This window comes from Thermothelomyces heterothallicus (assembly GCF_042370625.1).
Source record: "Thermothelomyces heterothallicus CBS 202.75 unplaced genomic scaffold P884_scaffold_28, whole genome shotgun sequence".
Lineage (NCBI taxonomy): Eukaryota > Fungi > Ascomycota > Sordariomycetes > Sordariales > Chaetomiaceae > Thermothelomyces > Thermothelomyces heterothallicus.
The window spans coordinates 88,495-105,506 of record NW_027192589.1 but is presented as its reverse complement, the minus strand read 5'-3'; the positions used below and the strand labels follow the sequence as shown (position 1 = coordinate 105,506).

At 50.3% G+C, this 17,012-nt stretch overlaps 4 protein-coding genes across 4 annotated transcripts; 2 read left to right on the top strand and 2 right to left on the bottom strand.

The window, feature by feature from the left end:
- Positions 1-7,477: 7,477 nt before the first annotated feature.
- P884DRAFT_263831 (uncharacterized protein) lies at positions 7,478-7,891 on the top strand. Its single transcript, XM_069441792.1, has one exon. The coding sequence runs from the start codon at positions 7,493-7,495 to the stop codon at positions 7,865-7,867; it is 375 nt and encodes a 124-aa protein (XP_069294444.1). The 5' UTR covers positions 7,478-7,492; the 3' UTR covers positions 7,868-7,891.
- Positions 7,864-10,024, bottom strand: P884DRAFT_250064 (uncharacterized protein; the record flags this gene model as incomplete). The annotated part of the gene is made up of 6 exons (XM_069440628.1): positions 9,723-10,024; positions 9,584-9,653; positions 9,446-9,526; positions 9,026-9,376; positions 8,547-8,972; positions 7,864-8,475 (listed from the first exon to the last, which is right to left on the bottom strand). The coding sequence occupies exons 1-6, from the start codon at positions 9,731-9,733 to the stop codon at positions 7,864-7,866; spliced, it is 1,551 nt and encodes a 516-aa protein (XP_069294443.1). The 5' UTR covers positions 9,734-10,024.
- A 3,276-nt stretch (positions 10,025-13,300) lies between these two features.
- Positions 13,301-15,008, top strand: P884DRAFT_71702 (triose-phosphate transporter family-domain-containing protein). Its single transcript, XM_069446043.1, has 5 exons — positions 13,301-13,542; positions 13,605-13,672; positions 13,742-13,965; positions 14,022-14,429; positions 14,489-15,008. Exons 1-5 carry the CDS (start codon positions 13,406-13,408, stop codon positions 14,849-14,851), a joined length of 1,200 nt encoding a protein of 399 aa, XP_069294442.1. The 5' UTR covers positions 13,301-13,405; the 3' UTR covers positions 14,852-15,008.
- Positions 15,009-16,036: 1,028 nt separating this feature from the next.
- On the bottom strand, positions 16,037-16,968 carry P884DRAFT_71671 (60S ribosomal protein eL27). Its single transcript, XM_069446042.1, has 4 exons — positions 16,872-16,968; positions 16,711-16,783; positions 16,148-16,484; positions 16,037-16,075 (listed from the first exon to the last, which is right to left on the bottom strand). The coding sequence occupies exons 2-4, from the start codon at positions 16,771-16,773 to the stop codon at positions 16,068-16,070; spliced, it is 408 nt and encodes a 135-aa protein (XP_069294441.1). The 5' UTR covers positions 16,774-16,783; positions 16,872-16,968; the 3' UTR covers positions 16,037-16,067.
- Between the last annotated feature and the right edge of the window lie 44 nt (positions 16,969-17,012).

The following is a 17,012-nucleotide window of genomic DNA, read 5'->3' as shown; positions in this document are numbered from 1 at the left end:
GTAGGGAGGCCTATAGCTTCGGGCCAATCAAAGGGGGGCCTACTATAGGCCTGCCCTACCCCAGATATCAAGGAGCTAAGGGGTCTTGTCACGTAACTAGTTAACCTTATACCAAGCCCTAAACGGGGCAAAGCACTAGACCTTGCCAATAGGCTCTTATAGGGCCTTATGACTACTACTATAGGCCTGGTTCCGAACCTATAGGAACTCGTAGCCAAGGAAGTTAAAAAGGGGCTTAAAGAAGCCTTTAGGGCTACCCCTTGCCCTACCTAGGCGTAGGTAGCCGCTAGGCCGTAATAGGAGGTAATAGGCCCCTAAGGAGGCCTACCATCGGCCAAGGCAGTGCTACTATAGGCCTCGTAGGAGGTTATAATACGGAATACAAGCCTACAAGAGGACCTTAAAGCCCGAACCCCGGCCGAGATAATCTAAGTAGTTAACAGAGCCTCTAGCCGCTAGGGAGCTGTCATAGCTAGGAAGCTCCTAAGCGGGGATATAGTAATAGTCTTTAAGGATAAGGCTACTAAGGATTAGTATTTGGCTAACAAGTAATAGGTAGTAATAGCCTTTAGGGAGGAGGCTAGGGAGGTTAGTAAGGCCTATATAGTCCTAGCTAAAGGAGTCCGGAAGGAGGAGCTATAGGGGGTTAGCGAATAAGACTTTAAGGGGGCTATAGGCCTACACTTGATCGAAACGGTCAAGTTCTAGCTACTAAAGAGCCCGTAAAGGAAGTAGGCTATAGTATTCCTAGGCTTATAGGACCTCGAAGAGGCCTAGAAGGCCTATAACGAGGGCGTAGTCTAGGATGCCTAGGTGCTAGACTATAAACCCTACTAGGATGCCCTAGAGCTAAGGTAGTATTATAGGTATTAGAGCTTTAGCTATATCTAATAGTACTACTAGCGGCCGGCCTATTATAGCCGTTATAGCGTAAAGGCTTATAGCAAGAGAGGGAAGACTAGGGAGGCCTAGTACCTTACCTACTCTAACTAACTCCCTTATAGGTATATAGCCTATAGGGGCCCCTATATAGCCTGGTATAGGGGCTGCCTGAAGAAAGTTGAGGCCTAGGAGAGGGCTAGGGAGGCCTACTAGTATAGACCTCGAACCTTCTAGCTACTAGAGTAACCATACTAGAAGGTAGCCTTCGAGTTTAGCGGCTAGCTAGAGGACGACGACTACTATCAAACCAGGGCTAAACGTCCCTATAGGAGGCCTACTCTAGCCTAATAGGCGGCTAGGAGTGCCTTATTCGATGCCTAATAGACTTGTATTACCTTTCTATAGCCTAGAGCCCCCTCCCTCTTATAACCGGTTAAGGGGGTAATTGCCGTAGAGCCTACTACTACCGTGCCTTCGTCTTCTGCTCTGGCTACCTCGAATATAAATTAAGGTCCTTTAGTAGAATACCTAAGGCAACAAACAGGCCCTCGAGGTCCTACTAGAGGAGGCTAAATATGACCTACTAGCTATCTAGGAACCGTAGATTAACCGGTTTACAGGGTTAATATATTGCCCCTAGGCTTCGAAATACTACCTAGTTTACAAGCTAAAGGGCAAGGCGGCTATTCTAGTAGCTAAACGGTTCCTAGTTAGCTAATAGGACTATTCGGTAGAGGAGAACTAGTATAGGGTAACCTTTCTAACCCTAGGAGAGAGGGGGTTCAAGCTCTAGTTAGTCTATAATAATAAGGAAGAGTAGGCCCCCTTACGGGACCTACTAGCCTTACCTTAGCTAACCTACCCCCTAGTTCTTATAGGTAACTTTAACCTCTACTACCTAGCTTAGGACCTGTTTAATAGGCTTAGCCTAGGGGCTAGGGACCTCCTTAGCCTTATAGACTAGTAGGACCTCGACCTACGAACGCTATATGGCTAGGTCACTAGGGCCCCTTAAGGGGACTAATGTAGCTAGCCTTCTACGATAGACCTACTTTAGGCCTCGGCTAGGCTAGAAGTAACCTATAGGGATATCGCGGAATATAGGAAGTTAGACTACTACCTATAGGCCCTAAACATCTCCCTCTAGGGGACTAACAGGCCTATACCGGCTAGTAAAGGGTAGGATTAGAAGAGCCTAGACAAGGAGGTCGCGCGGGCTGAGGCAGCCTACCTCCCGTTCCGGCTTGATAGGTAGGCAACGGCCTTAGCCCTAGCCGGGCCCGTCTTCTAGGGCCCGGAGGAGCTTCTATAGGCCTTCGACAGGCTTATAGAGGCCCTTAAGGAGATAGCTACGGTCTCGGCTCTGGTAAAGAAGGCTGGTATAGGTAGTAAACGAGCTTAATAGTAGACGAAGGAGGTTTAGGAGGCCTAGAAGAGGGCTAAGGAGGTAGAGAGAGCCTATAGGGATACCTTAAACCCTTATACGTAGGAGGCACTTCGGCAGGCCCTATAGGACTAGGCTAAGACTATTATAGCTATAAAGACCAAGAGCTAGAGAGCTATATTATAGGAGGTAACTAACCGGCCGGACCTATTATAGAGACTAGAGCAGTAGGCAAGGCTACAAAGCTACCTACCGGTCAACCCTCTAAAGCTCCTAGCCTTCAAGGGAGGGCTTATAACCTACTAATAGAAGGCTAGGGCCCTGGCTAATAAGTTCTTTCTAAACCTAGAAGTAGACCTATTAGATATTAACGACCTAGATCTAAACGACTACTAGGAGCCGAAGTTCGAAATAAGCTAGGAGGTTACGATAGGCAATATTAGGGTAGTACTAGCTAGAGTGGCCCTATAGAAGGCCCTAGGGGAGGACCTCCTCCCTATAGGCCTATTAAAGGCCTATAGGTAGCCGCTCTACCAGATACTAGCTATACTAGCCTTAGAGAGCTTACGGCTCGGCTATTTCCTAGCCTGGTTTAAAAGGGCCAAGATAGTAGTTCTCTGTAAGCCTAGCAAACCCCTATAGGCCTACTTCACCCTAGGTAGCTATAGGCCTATAACGCTCCTACTAATAGTAGGCAAGGTACTAGAGGCTATAGTCGCCCGGAAGGTAACGGCTATTATAGAGGCCTATAGGCTTCTCCTAGCCGAGTAGATAGGTAACTAGGAATATAGGTCTACCAAACTAGCTATTTGGCTTATTATAGCCTAGGTTTAGGAGGCTTAGAGGTACAAGGTAGCTGCCTCCCTCCTATAGCTTGATATCTTAGGGGCTTTCGATACTATTAACTACACCCGGCTACTAACCACTTTACGGAGCCAGGGCTTCCTAAAGTGGTTAGTAGTCTAGGTTAGGGAGTGGCTACGGGATAGGGTAGCTATCCTTTACTTCGATAGCCAGAAAACAGAGGATATAATAGTAAGGGCCAGGGTCCCCTAGGGGTTACCCCTCTCCCCTATACTATTTATCCTCTATATAGCCTCCCTCTACTAGGCCATTTACCAGGCTAGCCCTATAGTTAGTTTAGTAGGCTTTGCCGATAATACTAACCTTCTAGCCTTTAAGAGGGCCGAGGAGGCCTATAACGATTAGCTATAGAAGGCTTAGAAGGCCTACCTACAGTAGGTAAGGACCTAGGGTATAGCCTTTGCCTCGGAAAAGTATAAACTTATCTACTTTAACAGGGGCTAGAAATAGTAGTTATAACCACTAAAGCTCCTACGGCCCGGAGGGGGTACTACTACTATAGCCCCTTCGAAGTTAGCCAGATTCCTAGGGGTCTAGCTAGACTAGAGGCTATAGTAAGGCCCCTACTACATAAAGGTAGCTAAGAAGCTAGAAACCTAGGAGTTTGCCCTAACTAGGCTTACTACGAAGACCTAAGGCCCTAGCCTATTATAGGCCCGTAAGGTCTATACCAAGTGTATCCGTAGCGCCCTAGCTTATAGGGCCTCGAACTTCTATAAGCCTACTAAGCTAGGGGGTAAGCTAGAAGGCCCTGCTAGGAAACTATCGAAGGCCTAATACAAGGCCCTCTAAGTAGTTACTAGGGCCTATAAGGCTACCCCTATCCGGTACCTCGAGACAGAAGCCTAGGTACCACCCCTCGACCTCTATCTTAACAAGAGGCTAGCTAACTTTAAAGCCAAACTCGACTAGCCGCTCTTACAAACCAGGGTAGGTCTAAGGGCCTCCCGGGTCCCTACAAGGGCTATTATCTAATAAGCCTATAATAGGCTTAGCTAGAGGTTCTAGAAGAGGAGGGCTAGGGCTAGGGGCTAGGAGCCAAAGCCTATAGCCCTAGAGGTAGTAGGGTCGACAGTCTGGCAGTAGGTTTAGGGGGGCTATAGAGGGGGTTAACCCCCCCTATAGACCCTATAGAAAAGGCTACAGGCTACGGAACTGGCTGTGGTGGCTAGCTAGAGTAACCGCTAGAGGGCCGACCAAGCCGGTAGGAGGATATAGCGCGTGTCAGACAAGGACCCCCTATGCCTAGTTTTTATAGGGGAAGGCCTGTAAAGGCACCAGGGCCTAACAAAGGCCTAGAGCTCCCTACTGGTATAGGCCTGTATAGGGGCTATTGGCCTCCGCGACTTCCTTTTTAGGGTTCGAGTCCCGGGGGTCAGTACCCCCCACTATACCTGTAGCTAGGGGAGGGAAACTGTAGAGCACCTGGTTATATGGTGCCTGAACCTACCAAGAAGCCGAACGTGGGAATCCTGGGAAATACGGTCGTAAAGGGACCTAGACCTCGTTTTATAGGGTATAGGGGCCTGTAACCATCGTTTGGCAAGGAGGGTTCTATAGTAGCTAATAGACCTAGGGAGGCTCCTAGAATACCGCCTTACGAGGAGGCTAGACCAGGAGGTAAGACCTTGTTAGGGTTATATTAGCCACTTCTCCTTTTCTTTATAGTATATTAGTATTCTAGATCAGGCATTAAAGGAGGGATAGAGGTTTTTATCTGGCCTATTAGGTATAGTTTCCTTTGTATATAAATAGAGAGGCTCTGGTATACTTATTAATATAGCGGTATAGGACTAATAATAATAATAATAATAAATAATAAAGGTAAAGAATAGCTTATTATCTCTCTATTATAGGAACTTAAGCTCTAATAAGGTAATTATCTTATAGGGGTTAGAAAAGACGCTCTTAAGGTATTAGAAGAACTAGGCTAAGTTATATCTAGTCTTTAGGCTAATAGATTTATAGTATATTATAACCTAAGTCTAGACCTATTATATTAAGTTTCCTTAGATAAAAACCTACTAATTATAGTTAGAACTAATAAAGTCTCTATCTATTATAAGGATATATTCTATTATACTCTTCTAGGCTATAAAAAGTTCCTTCTTGCTATCAAAAGGTTCTCCGATTAGGAGGCGCTTCCTTTAAGGCTACTATCTCTCTAGGGACATTCTGACCAAGTCAGGGGTTAGTATAGGTTAAGTCCGAGACGCCTAGAGGGAGTTAATCATAGTATTCTACTATACTACCGCCACTTAGAGGGAGTAGACAAGTTCCTATAACTCTACCAAGCTCGAAGGCATATATACTCTAGATTCTACTATAACTAAATCGTCGGTCGTTTACTTAGGAGGGTTACTATCAATAGAAGGTAGTTAAAATGTAATATACTAGCCTTATAGTAACTATAGATAAGCGTATAATATTTTATTTAACTACCTTAAGGGAAGAAAGAGGAGAAAGTAAGTATAGGTGCCGAAAGGGGTTCCGTTCCCTAATATAGGGAGTACGTGTATACTCTAGTTAGGGCCTGGTTAGGTGTTAGGTTAGAGCCTAACTAGGTCCTAAGCGCGTGCCCTACGAATGCCCTACGAACGTATATAGGTCTGGTCTGAAACCGGGTGTAGCCTGTTATTAATTAGCCTGGGTGGAGCCTAGGCCTATAATATAGAGTAATATAATTAAAGTAAAGTTATTAAGTATAATAAGTAGCTTATTATAATTACTAATAAAGAACTAATTAAAGTAATCTAAGTTAAACTATTATAATTATATATATAAATAATTACTTATAAAAGAATAAACTCTAGAAATTTATTAATAATAATACCTAGCTTACTATAAAGACTTAGGGCCTAGGCCTACTATAGGCCTAGGAAGTCTATACTAAGTATATTTATAATGCCTTAGCTTATAGGGCTTTAAGCTTCTATAGGCCTACTAAGCCTAGGAATAGGCCTTAAGGCCCTATAAAGATACTCTTAAAGGCCTAATACTAGGCTCTATTGGTAGTAACTAGGGCTTATAAGGCTACTCCTATCTACTATCTCGAAATAAAAACCTATATACCCTCTTTTAACCTCTACCTTAATAAGAGACTAGCTAACTTTAAGGCTAAGCTTAACTAGTCACTTCTATAGTTAGGAGAAGACCCTAAAGCCCCCTAGATTCTAGCTAGAACTCTTATCTAATACGCCTATAATAGGCTTAGTTAGAGGTTCTAGAGAGGCTAAAGGCTAAGATAAGGGCTAGAATAGCCCATAGCCCTAAAAGCTACCTAGGCTATAGTATAATAATAAGCCTAAGGAAGTATTAAAGGGGGTATATCCCCTTATAGGCTAGGCTATAAAGGCTATACAAGCTATAAGGTACTAGGCTTATACTAGTAGTGCTATAGCTTGGTGGCTGCAAATGACTATAGCTTAGAAAGGCTGTAAGTGATACGACACCACAGCGGTATTCGCGCCGTAGGCGGCACTCCTAGACCAACTAGTACGGTCTGCAGAAGTGGTGATAAAATGCGTTGATTCTTCCAAGTGCCGGAGGCACTTAGGGATGCTGTCTAAATATATGTCAACGCTAGCTTGTCATCCCTGTTAGTAGGCCAGTCAGATCTGACCCACTGTCAGTCAAATCCTATAATAAGTAGTAAACTAGTACCAGCCCTCTCTAGCATAGCTATATACCTTCCAAACCAAACCTCTATCTAGTCAGATAGAGAGGAGCGTTAGCTCAAAGTATCTAGGGCGTGCAGGTACTCGCGACCATAGCAGACAAGTCTAGTCATCTGGACGGTGGTGACGATAGATGCGAAGGCGACGACGACGATGCCCCTCTGGGCAGATATAGAAGAGTCTACTTGTGTAGAAAAAGATAGCTAAACTCACAAACAAAGGGAGAACTACATCCTGACAGGAACAAGCCCGCGAGAGCACTCGTTGCTGTTATTATTATTGTTATTCCATTGCGTTCCTGTTGTTCTGTCTTCCTTGCCTCTCTTAGATAGGTACCCCTATTTATGTCTAGTGTACTGTACATGGTGTAACTTATCGGAACCGGAAAAACAAAACTGTATCCTGTGGCCCTCTGGTCACACCGAGAGCTTCCTACCCCAGTCCAATATTCTTCGTTCCAATATTAAGTTCAGCATACGAATTATACTACTTTGCACAGGCTCTTGAACTTTGCCGCACCATTTTTAGCAAACAGCAGAACTGCCGTTGACGTCAGACAAGGCTGCAGTCCGTCCCCGCTCCGGCTCGGTTCAGTCGGGGTCGGCGGGCTGCTTCCCGGATCCAAGCTGACCACTTCCTCCACTTGGACCTAGGCCAACTCGTAATAAACATCTGGAGGAAAGCGATGGTGCCGCGTTTCGTATGCTGTCTTGCTCTTATGATCTATTATATTCTATCACCCATAATCGGGTTCTATACCAGACAACTAGCGGGACGATTACTGAGCATCTCTAGGTGGACACGCAGCCCTCGTCCTTGTCCCACAAACGAGGGGTTGCGTTGTCCCAACCTCGTTGTTCCCTCCAGAACCAGCTACTTGCCTTTTTTTCCCCTCCTAACCCCTCCTCTCCGATCCCAGGAGCATGCTGCATCGAAGAGGCCGTGCCATGCGAGTCTAGCGAAAACAGAATGCCTGCAACCAATTCCCGCTTGCTATGCATGCGACCCAGAGTCCCATGGGTGCTTTAGGCTTCCGCGAATTCGCGCTTCACCCCTTTAAGCCTTGGGGGCAGGCCGGGAGGGGAGGTTGCTCGAGGACCCCGCATTGTAGAAGGTCTGGGCGAGCCGGCGCTCATTGTTCTGGCGCGTGTTGACGAAGTCGGGGTAGTTGAGCGTCAGCTCAACGGCGCCGGTGACGATGTTGTCGACCGCCTCCACACCGAGCATGAACGAGTGGTCCTGGTTACCAACCTCGTACCTCCAGCTGCCGAACCGGCCGCGAGACCAGATGTCCAAGTCCTGGAGCTTGGGCAGAAGCTGCTTGAGGACGCCCTCCCGCTCGAGCGTCGGGGTGGGATAGCCCTGGTTGAACTTGCGGTGGTAGGTCGAGACGATCTCGTCCTCGGGCTTGAGCATATCTGTGTTGATGAGGCCCTGGATGCAGTCCTTCAGCAGGTTCTCCTCGTCAACCGGCTTCATGGTCGACTGGGAGACCTCGAGCATGATGGACCAGTACGGGCCCTCCTTGGGCTCGCTGCTCTTCGGCTTGCTACCGTCGGCGTGGTAGAGAGTCGGCAGCTTGACGTCAGCCTGCGGCTGGTTATACGGCGAGTAGTTGGAAAAGATGGTAGCCCGGTAGAAGGGGCAGTTGTCCTCGGGGAAGTAGAGCTGGGACCGGAGTGTTAGCGTCTCGACGGTTCCACGCCTGGTATTTTGTGTTATCGGTTTGTTCGCCTTACCCAGCACTTGTCGCCGATCCGCTCCGGGCGCTCGCCACGGATGCCCACGCCGATAACGTGGGTGGACGAGTAGTAGAGACCCTTGGCCAGGTTGATGAGCTCCTGGTCGCCCATCTTCTCGACAAGCTGGTTCACGGGCATGGTATTGATGAGCTTGCCGTAGCCGATCGTCGTGCCGTCCTTCAGAGTGACAATCTTCTTTTGCGCGTCGACCTTGGTGACCTCACCCTTCTCGCCATAGCGCTTCTTCTCCTCGGGAAGCGTGTTCGACACGGCGATCCAGATACCGCCCGTTCCGTCTCTGGCAGGGAACCGGAAAGTGGCGTTCGGACCCCAGCCGCCGGCAACCTTGTTGAGGATCACGTTCTTGGTGACCAGCTTGAGGTTGGGCGCCGCGACACGTTCGCCGAGCCACTCGCATTGCATCTGAAGGTTGGTGAGCATACGATTCGCCAAACCATCGGTGAGACCACCCGTACCTTGGTCGTGGGCACAGCCCAGACCTTGTAGTTGTACGGCCGCATGAAGACATCGGCGACGCCTTCGCCGCAAACCCGCAGAATCCACTCGTCGAAGTCCTTGGGCTTGGTGGTGGAGACCTGAGCGGCCATGGCGGCGTCGATAAGCCCGTCGATGCACTTGACTTGGTCCTCCTTGGGCAGCATCGAGATGTTGTTCTGGAAAGGATAAGGAACCCAGAGGCCCTTGTACCGGACGTACGAGATGCGCTGGTGATGGTACCAGTCATCCTCCTTGGGAAGGGCCTCGTCGAGGCAGTCGTCGAAGTACTTGTAGTGCGAGAAGATAACGTGGCCGCCAACGTCGTAGAGCTGTCATGGTCTCGTTGTCAGCAGCAGCCTCCCCAAGTGCACACACAACAAAGCCGGCAGGAGACGTACGAAGCCCTCAGGAGTAACATCGGTGGACGCAAGACCACCAGCCTTCTCGTTGGCATCCAGAATCAACCAGGACGGCCCATTCTATGGCTCGAGTCAGCAAGTCTAGCGAAGCGCAGGTCAAGGCAGCGGCGAGCTCACGATATGGTTGAGACGCTTGGCCGCACCGAGACCGGTCGGGCCGGCGCCGATAACAAGAACGTCGACATTACTGCAGATTGCCAGTCAACGAGACGGTCGCCAGGTATCGAGGGACGCCAGCGTTTCCGTGGAAACCTACATATCCGCCATTTTGGAAAAGAGTGAAGGACCTTGGGCGGCTGCGGGGCAGGGGACTGAGCAGATGTCGCAGGCTGTGCAGAACCAACGAGTGCGGCTTGCAGAGACAAAAACCCAAGTGGCGCGAAAGGGGTTTCTCTGTTGTTGTTAAAGGGCTGTGGTGCTGGAGGCAAGACAGAAACGCGGACCCTGTTCCGGTTGTGGTGTTATGAAGGCGACACCAAACTTTTGGACCCTGGCGGGTTTTGGGCTGTTTGCTGGGATGGACGTGGCCGTGCCAAGCCCCCCTCCCCCAAAAAGGGGGTGAGCGGAGGGGTATGGATGGAGGGGCTGAAATTATGCCTATCTCGAAGTGGTTGGTCTGGTGGGGCTGCCAATTCCCTTCAACGCCCACGCTCTCGCTCGAACAAGCGTTTCAAAGGGATCCCGCCAATGTCAAGAACTCTCTGCGAGGGCTCGATTGGCATCACCCCGCTTCCTGGTTGGACGCACGCACGTTATCATTCCGTTTGTTGACATGCGCGGTGCCCCAGCGCTAACCCCGGGTTGAGTTGCTGTGGTGTTGTATCACAGCATGGCCATTTAATTACAAAACCACAAAATGACGGCTGCAACCCACCAAAGTCCAGCAAAAATCACCATCTCGGCCTTAACCCATCTCGGGCTTTGCATCCCGCAGTCACCAATGAGGACACTGTGCTCTCAGATGGGCAATAACACTGACCTGACAGGGGGAGCCCTTACACGAAAGCACGGGGGGGGGGGGGGGGGGGGGGGGGGGGGGGGGGGGGAAGAGCGGGCTGAAGGAAGGGATCACGGAGGCACGGGGAAGCACCGTCTCGAGTTTATGGCGATTGCCGTGGCGCTCCCAATCCCTGTTCTCAAGAGCCGGGAGACAAGGGTGTGTGGTGGGCGAGCCTTGTTTCGAGTTGGTGCGAGCCGCAACCGACTCCACAATACCTGACTGCGTCTCGTTTCACCACCTTCGATCAGCCAGACAGCACACCGAGTGTTGGACGATCACTCGAACACAGCCGCCGGCGAATTGAGCGATCGGCTTTCAGAAGCTGTGGAAAGCTGCAAATCGAAGGGGGGGCGCTGCGGGAGCTGGATCGTCCGAAATTATTCATCCAGAGTGTACGAATAACCTACATAACACCGAAGCGACATCTCAGCCGGCAGGTACACTACAACTGAGAGTGACGAGGATAATCCTTGGTGTACGAAATAGTGTTGTTCGTAGCGAGGACACCATCGGGGCAATGGGTGACGTATGTACATACATTACGAATGTACGTCCACTTCGCGGACAACAAGCTTCGTGATACTTACCCCACAGGGCAAGACATTCCTTGCCTTGCACATTCGTTCCACTACCTTGAAGGCACGATAGGTCCCTGGTCACACATGGGTATGTATGTACTGTATTACTCCGTAGAAGTCCGTACGTACATATATGCAGGCATCAGTCACATCAACGTTGCGACAAGGAATAGGAGCTTGTGTCGCCGGTACGGAGTGATATCTTGAGGACTGAGATAGCGTACGGAGCTACAATGCAGTATATAAATACCTACATGCCAAGCAGAGGAGGTCCTTAGAGACACTGTTTGCGTATCCCTTCAAGACGTCGGCTCGCGAACACCAAAATCTCTTTGTGGGTCGGCGTGGCCAAGTCCACAGAAACGCGCGTACTTGCACGATTCAGGTACCCGACTCGAGAAGGATCCGTTCTCTCGAAGCAGTTTGTGTCATCCGCAGTAGACTGTTCGGACAGAAACGGGTTCTTGGGGTGGCGTTGTCGGCATACATGTGTTTGATGAACGCGCTGCTTTCACCGCGAAGTTATTACCGTACCATCGGAAGACAGGTATTGTACTTCGGAGATACCATCATAGGTGGGTATCTCAAAGTGGTCTACGGAGTAACTACACTACCTGGGAAGCCATGATCGCATACCTACACGAAGGCTTTCCTCATCAAACCGGCTGGTACAGCAGAGACTCCATACCGTGTAGTGCTGCATCGACTAGGCCAACAAGGTGGCGTTGCAAAAGTGACATTCGATATAACAGTATACACTACACACGAATAAACCAGACAACTTGGTTAACTTACGTTTGTCGGGAAGACGGCCCCATGAACTCGGACTTTCTCAATCCCTAAAAGTCCCAGATTGGCATAGAATTTCTCTGCGATCGTCCTGGGTTCCTCCCGTCCCGTCGCGAGCGAATCAGGACATTCCTTGCCTTCGCTGTTCGGAGTACGTTCAAAGGATGTGCCGCAGATCTATGGAAACGACCCAGAGAACGGTAAGAGATTCTAAATTGATCAATAAAGTCGTCTCATGTATTGCTGTATTGCCCTGATCAACTAGATCATATCCAAACATCGTTTGCACTGCGCCGAGTGCTGCAGTCTTTACCCGACCGTCCAAGCACCGGACTTTAGCCAAAGAACATACCTGGTGACATAAGCACTGCATCCATGAATGCACATCATCTCTCAAGCCCATCAGTTATTTGGCTGCTAATAAGCGGTTGTTACCTGTTCTATGTCTTACGAAGAAACTCACCTTCCTCTCTGGACTTATGTCTTTTTTTTTTTTTTTTTTTTTTTTTTTTTTTTTTGGAGCTCATGCACTCGTCAAACAGCCACAATAACTAACTATACTGAGGAGGTGGGAGGTCGCTGATTTGATGCACAGCAGCCCACCCCTAGCGCAATCTCATCTTTAATCTTGTTTTGCGCAAGATCCAGCGGGCACCCATATATACTCCCCTTACTATATTCACTGTCTTGAAGATTAGGAAGTAGTTAAAAAACTACACCACTGCGCAGGACTTACCAGGCTGCCGAGCAAGTGATTGTTAGAGTATATGTACTTGTGAGGAGCGGTGAAATGAAAAGTATGCTGCCTATTCAAAGCTAGGCAACTCGCTTGGAAATGCTTTCAGAGTCCGAGCCCAGAGCGTCCATTCCTTGATTGCGTTGTCTCCATGAGTACTCCGTATATACATACCTATCACAGTCTCATTGGAACCCCAGGACGAGGTAACTTCGGGGTAGAATTCTTATCTTAATGGAGCCCTGGGCCAATTCACGGTTGTGGTAAGAATCTTGGGCAATCACAACCCGCTCTGGATCTTGTGGTGGGAAGCTGCTGCCAATCTGAGCCGGCCCCAGCGACAATCTCCCCCATTCGAGCCATGATTGGTGGATGAGGAGCACGCAAGCTCCTCAACATCGCCGCGCAAGGGCCCGCAAGACCCGCCCGGCTTCCGTTTGCAGAGTGGCCCATGTAATGCAAGCGGCCCCCTGAAAAAGTCATGTCCAGTCTCGCCCCGTATTCCAGAATCCCGCGACTCCAGAAAAGGGTGGCTCAGTTAATTACAGACATCCCCACGCTTCGTCCAGGTCCCTTCTCGCCTCGCCGATTTTCCCTCGACCACAATCTGCCTACCAGTCCGTAGCAGCTGGCGCTTGGCCATCCATTCGTTTTATCCTTGTTCCACGTCGCTTCGTTGCGCCGCCAACACTTCTCATCCTGCTTAGTTATCCCTTTCCCGAGACCTGCATCGTACTCTCTTCTTTCGATTCAAAATCGCTGCCGGCTTCAGCACAACCGTAATCGAACAGATCCAGGTTGACGCCAGGGCGCGCTCATTTTGAACAGACATCAAAATGGGAGTCGAGGAAAAGACGCGCGCGTCGGGCGAACAGTCCCGTGAGCAGAACGAGCCCGTTCTCCCCACCGTCAACCCCCAGGTCGAAAAGCCACAACCTCCCAAGCCTGCGCTCCATCCCGCGTTCTATGTCACGTAAGTAGATAGGATCGCCCGGGAGCTCGATTGAGCATCACGATTGATGCGCCCATTTGCAGTGTCTGGATTACCCTCAGTTCTTCCGTCATCCTGTTCAACAAATGGATTCTCTCGACGCTCGGTTTCGGTAAGAATACCGCAAAATCATGGAACACGGTGGAAAAAACTAGGATGGAGTGCTGAGACTCGATTACAGCCTATCCGGTCCTCCTGACCACGTACCATCTTGCGTTTGCGTCCATAATGACCCAGCTTCTCGCTCGGTACACCACGCTGCTGGATGGCCGGAAGACAGTCAAGATGACGGGCCGAGTCTACCTCCGCGCCATCGTTCCGATTGGCTTCTTCTTCAGCTTGAGCTTGATCTGTGGCAACCTCACCTATCTGTACCTCAGCGTCGCCTTCATTCAGATGCTCAAGGTCGGTGTATCCTTAGTTCTCTCGGAAGCGAGAATGTAGACTGACGCGTAGGGCAGGCCACAACCCCGGTCGCTGTCCTTCTGTCTAGCTGGGCGCTCGGCGTCTCGCAGCCGAACCTGAAGGTCTTCCTCAACGTTTCGGCCATCGTCGTTGGCGTCATCATCGCCTCGATCGGAGAGATCAAGTTCGTGTGGATCGGCTTCATCTACCAAATTGCCGGCATCATTTTTGAGGCGCTCCGTCTCACCATGGTCCAGCGCCTTCTGAGCTCTGCCGAGTTCAAGATGGACCCCCTGGTCTCGCTCTACTACTTTGCTCCTGTTTGCGCCGCCATGAACTTTGTGGTCGCACTCTTTTGGGAAATTCCCAAGGTCACCATGAGCGAAATTTACAGCGTCGGTCTGTTCACGTTCTTCCTGAACGGCTTGTGCGCCTTCATGCTTAACGTCTCCGTCGTCTTTTTGGTAAGCTTTCCTCCATGGTCACTTTCACTCAGAAGCCATTACTAACCAACCCATCACAGATTGGCAAGACGTCGTCTCTGGTCCTCACCCTTTGTGGTGTTCTCAAGGATGTGCTTCTCGTCGTCGCCTCCATGATCATCTGGGGTACGGAGGTGACCGTCACCCAGTTCTTCGGCTACAGCATCGCCCTCTGCGGTATGATCTACTACAAGCTCGGCTACGAGGCCATCAAGGGCTACGCAGGCGAGGCCGGTCGGCAATGGGCCGACTTTGGCAACCGCCGCCCCGTGCTTCGTCGCATCTCCACCATCCTGCTCGTCCTTTTGGTTGTCTTCGCGGTTCTCAATGAGCTTGCGCCGTCGGTCGACCCTTCGGTGTACCTGGACGAGGCCAAGAGCAAGATGGGCCTGTCCAAGCTCTAAAGCCGCAAGATCCAAGACACGAAAAGGGACGATGGCAAGGGTGTGATAGGGAATTGCGCTTTTGGGATCCTCGCGCAATGTCTTCTTTGCACCATACCATACGACGACTTAATGCGGGAATAGTGCAAAACGGTTCAGATTCTTTCTGCTCTCGAAACAAAGATCTGGAACACGAACGGGAAGAACGGACGGCTCGGGCATTCAGGAATTGATGACACGGATATGGTGACAAAGGCGGTCGCGCGAGACACTTGGCGAGTACATAATTGCACACTATTACTATTTTGCTTTTCCCTTCCGCCACCTTTTCTTCTTTAACCCGATTGTTTTATTTTCCGTTTTCTCACTTTCAGTTTTTGGCATTCTTCCCAAGGCGGCCGGCCAGCCAGAAAACGGAGTGGATGGACTTTGGACGTTATAGACCGATTGATGGACGGAAGCGAGCTGTGGGTGCAGGTGGTGGCGTCACAAACATGGATCCGGTTTGCAATCATGGCATCTGGGAGAGATTTGACTTTGTACCTTCTCAGTGTCATGATAAGGGAATATAGATTTTAAACATATTTCCATTAATTTCTGAGTCGTTTGGTCTGCGAAGATCTCGGGCTTTTGACATCAAGGGAGTTCTGTCACGGATCACCAAAATCGTGGGATGTCCCGCTTGAACCCAAGTCCGGTGACTGGCTGGAAGCGAAAGGCATGGTAACGAGCACGTAACAATGGAGCAACGCGGCGGAGTTGAAGGTTACACCCAGTGAGGGTTTGATGGAGCGAGGTGTCTCGGAGTGACAACAGATCGCAGATACTGACGAGCTCCGGTTGTACAAGAGAACATTCGCGCCCCCCTACGACCGCTTGTGGCCAGACATTCGACACACAATTCAGAAGGAGCTATCAAACACATGGCCAAAAAAGAATTGTCACTGGTCATCCCACTCTGCTTTCCATTGGGCTACGATGTCACCGGTCACTGAGTGCCGCGCTCCCACCCGCTTCATCCTCCCTGCCTGTCCTGCTCGAATCCGGTTTTCGTTGTTGTACCAGGGACACGCAGGCATCTCAGGTGGAGGAAGCGAGGTGGGCGCCAGACGAACTAGTCGTCAAAAACGCCGTAAAATTCAGCTAGTGAGCCTCAGAATTCTTATTCCGTGGTGAATGCTGTGTACAGCCCGATGAATCCGTTCGCCCCGCCCAGCCAATTGTGAGGAAAACCCGATCAGAAACCTGTGCCACAGAGTCAGTACCGCGGCTCCATACCTCAAGTGACAAAGCGTTCTGGGGAAAGGAAAGACGTACGCAGAGGAGTGAAAAACCACCGGTTCTTGCCGCTCGTGTAGCGCTCCTCGAGCACCTTCTTGACGGTCTTCTTGGCTTCCTCGCGCTGGCTGGGCTCCTTGAAGGTATCGGCAGTGATGACGGACTTGAGGCCCTCGAGCTCGAGAGTGTAGCGGGTGGGCATCAGGTGGTTGTAGTTGATGACCTTGATGAAGGGCTTGACCTTGGAGCGCTTCTCCTGCCTCGACTTGGACATACGGCGGGTGATCTTGCTGGGGTAACGCTCGATGCCGGCAACGAGGGCGTGGCCATAGGGGTGTGTCTTGCTGCCGTTGTCGACGGGCTGGATGATGACAACCTGGAAGGACAGAAGAGTCAGCGATCCATTGCGCTCTGCCGGTCGGTCCCTGCGCGTCATCCCCTCCCAATCGTCCTCTCGCCGCCCAGTTCCAATGGCTCGTCCCCGCCATCATTGCTCCCTTGCCAGATACGCCCCAGAACTTCCGCTTCCCAGAGATCTTGACTCCCAACTACCCGACTTTGACGACGAAGACATGACGGAAAATTCGCTGCGCATGGCGTACCTTCTTGCCGGCATAGCGACCCCGGGTAACGAGGCAGACCCTCGACGTCTTAAGGAACTTCATTTTGTCGGTTCTGTCTGGTCGAGCGTGGTCAGCGACTCATAAAACTGCAGCAGGAAACATATCTCAACAATGAGGCGTGAAATGGAGCCGCAACGCACCTGTTGTTTCCTCGGGCCTTTCCTGTTATCGACTGCGGGCGCGGAGAGTGAGGGCAGAACCGTTCTTGGAGGTCGTTCCCCCGAAATAATTTCCAGTTTGTGGGCTGCCAAAATTCAGGTGGGCAAATGTCGCGGATTGGC

Coding starts and splice junctions, on each gene's coding strand:
- P884DRAFT_71702 (XM_069446043.1), top strand. CDS start 13,406: ATGGGAGTCGAGGAAAAGACGCGCGCGTCGGGCGAACAGTCCCGTGAG. Junction 13,673..13,741: donor TCTCTCGACGCTCGGTTTCG/GTAAGAATACCG, acceptor ACTCGATTACAG/CCTATCCGGTCCTCCTGACC. Junction 13,966..14,021: donor CCTTCATTCAGATGCTCAAG/GTCGGTGTATCC, acceptor CGCGTAGGGCAG/GCCACAACCCCGGTCGCTGT.
- P884DRAFT_71671 (XM_069446042.1), bottom strand. CDS start 16,773: ATGAAGTTCCTTAAGACGTCGAGGGTCTGCCTCGTTACCCGGGGTCGC. Junction 16,485..16,710: donor GTCGCTATGCCGGCAAGAAG/GTACGCCATGCG, acceptor CTGTCCTTCCAG/GTTGTCATCATCCAGCCCGT.
- P884DRAFT_263831 (XM_069441792.1), top strand. CDS start 7,493: ATGGTGCCGCGTTTCGTATGCTGTCTTGCTCTTATGATCTATTATATT.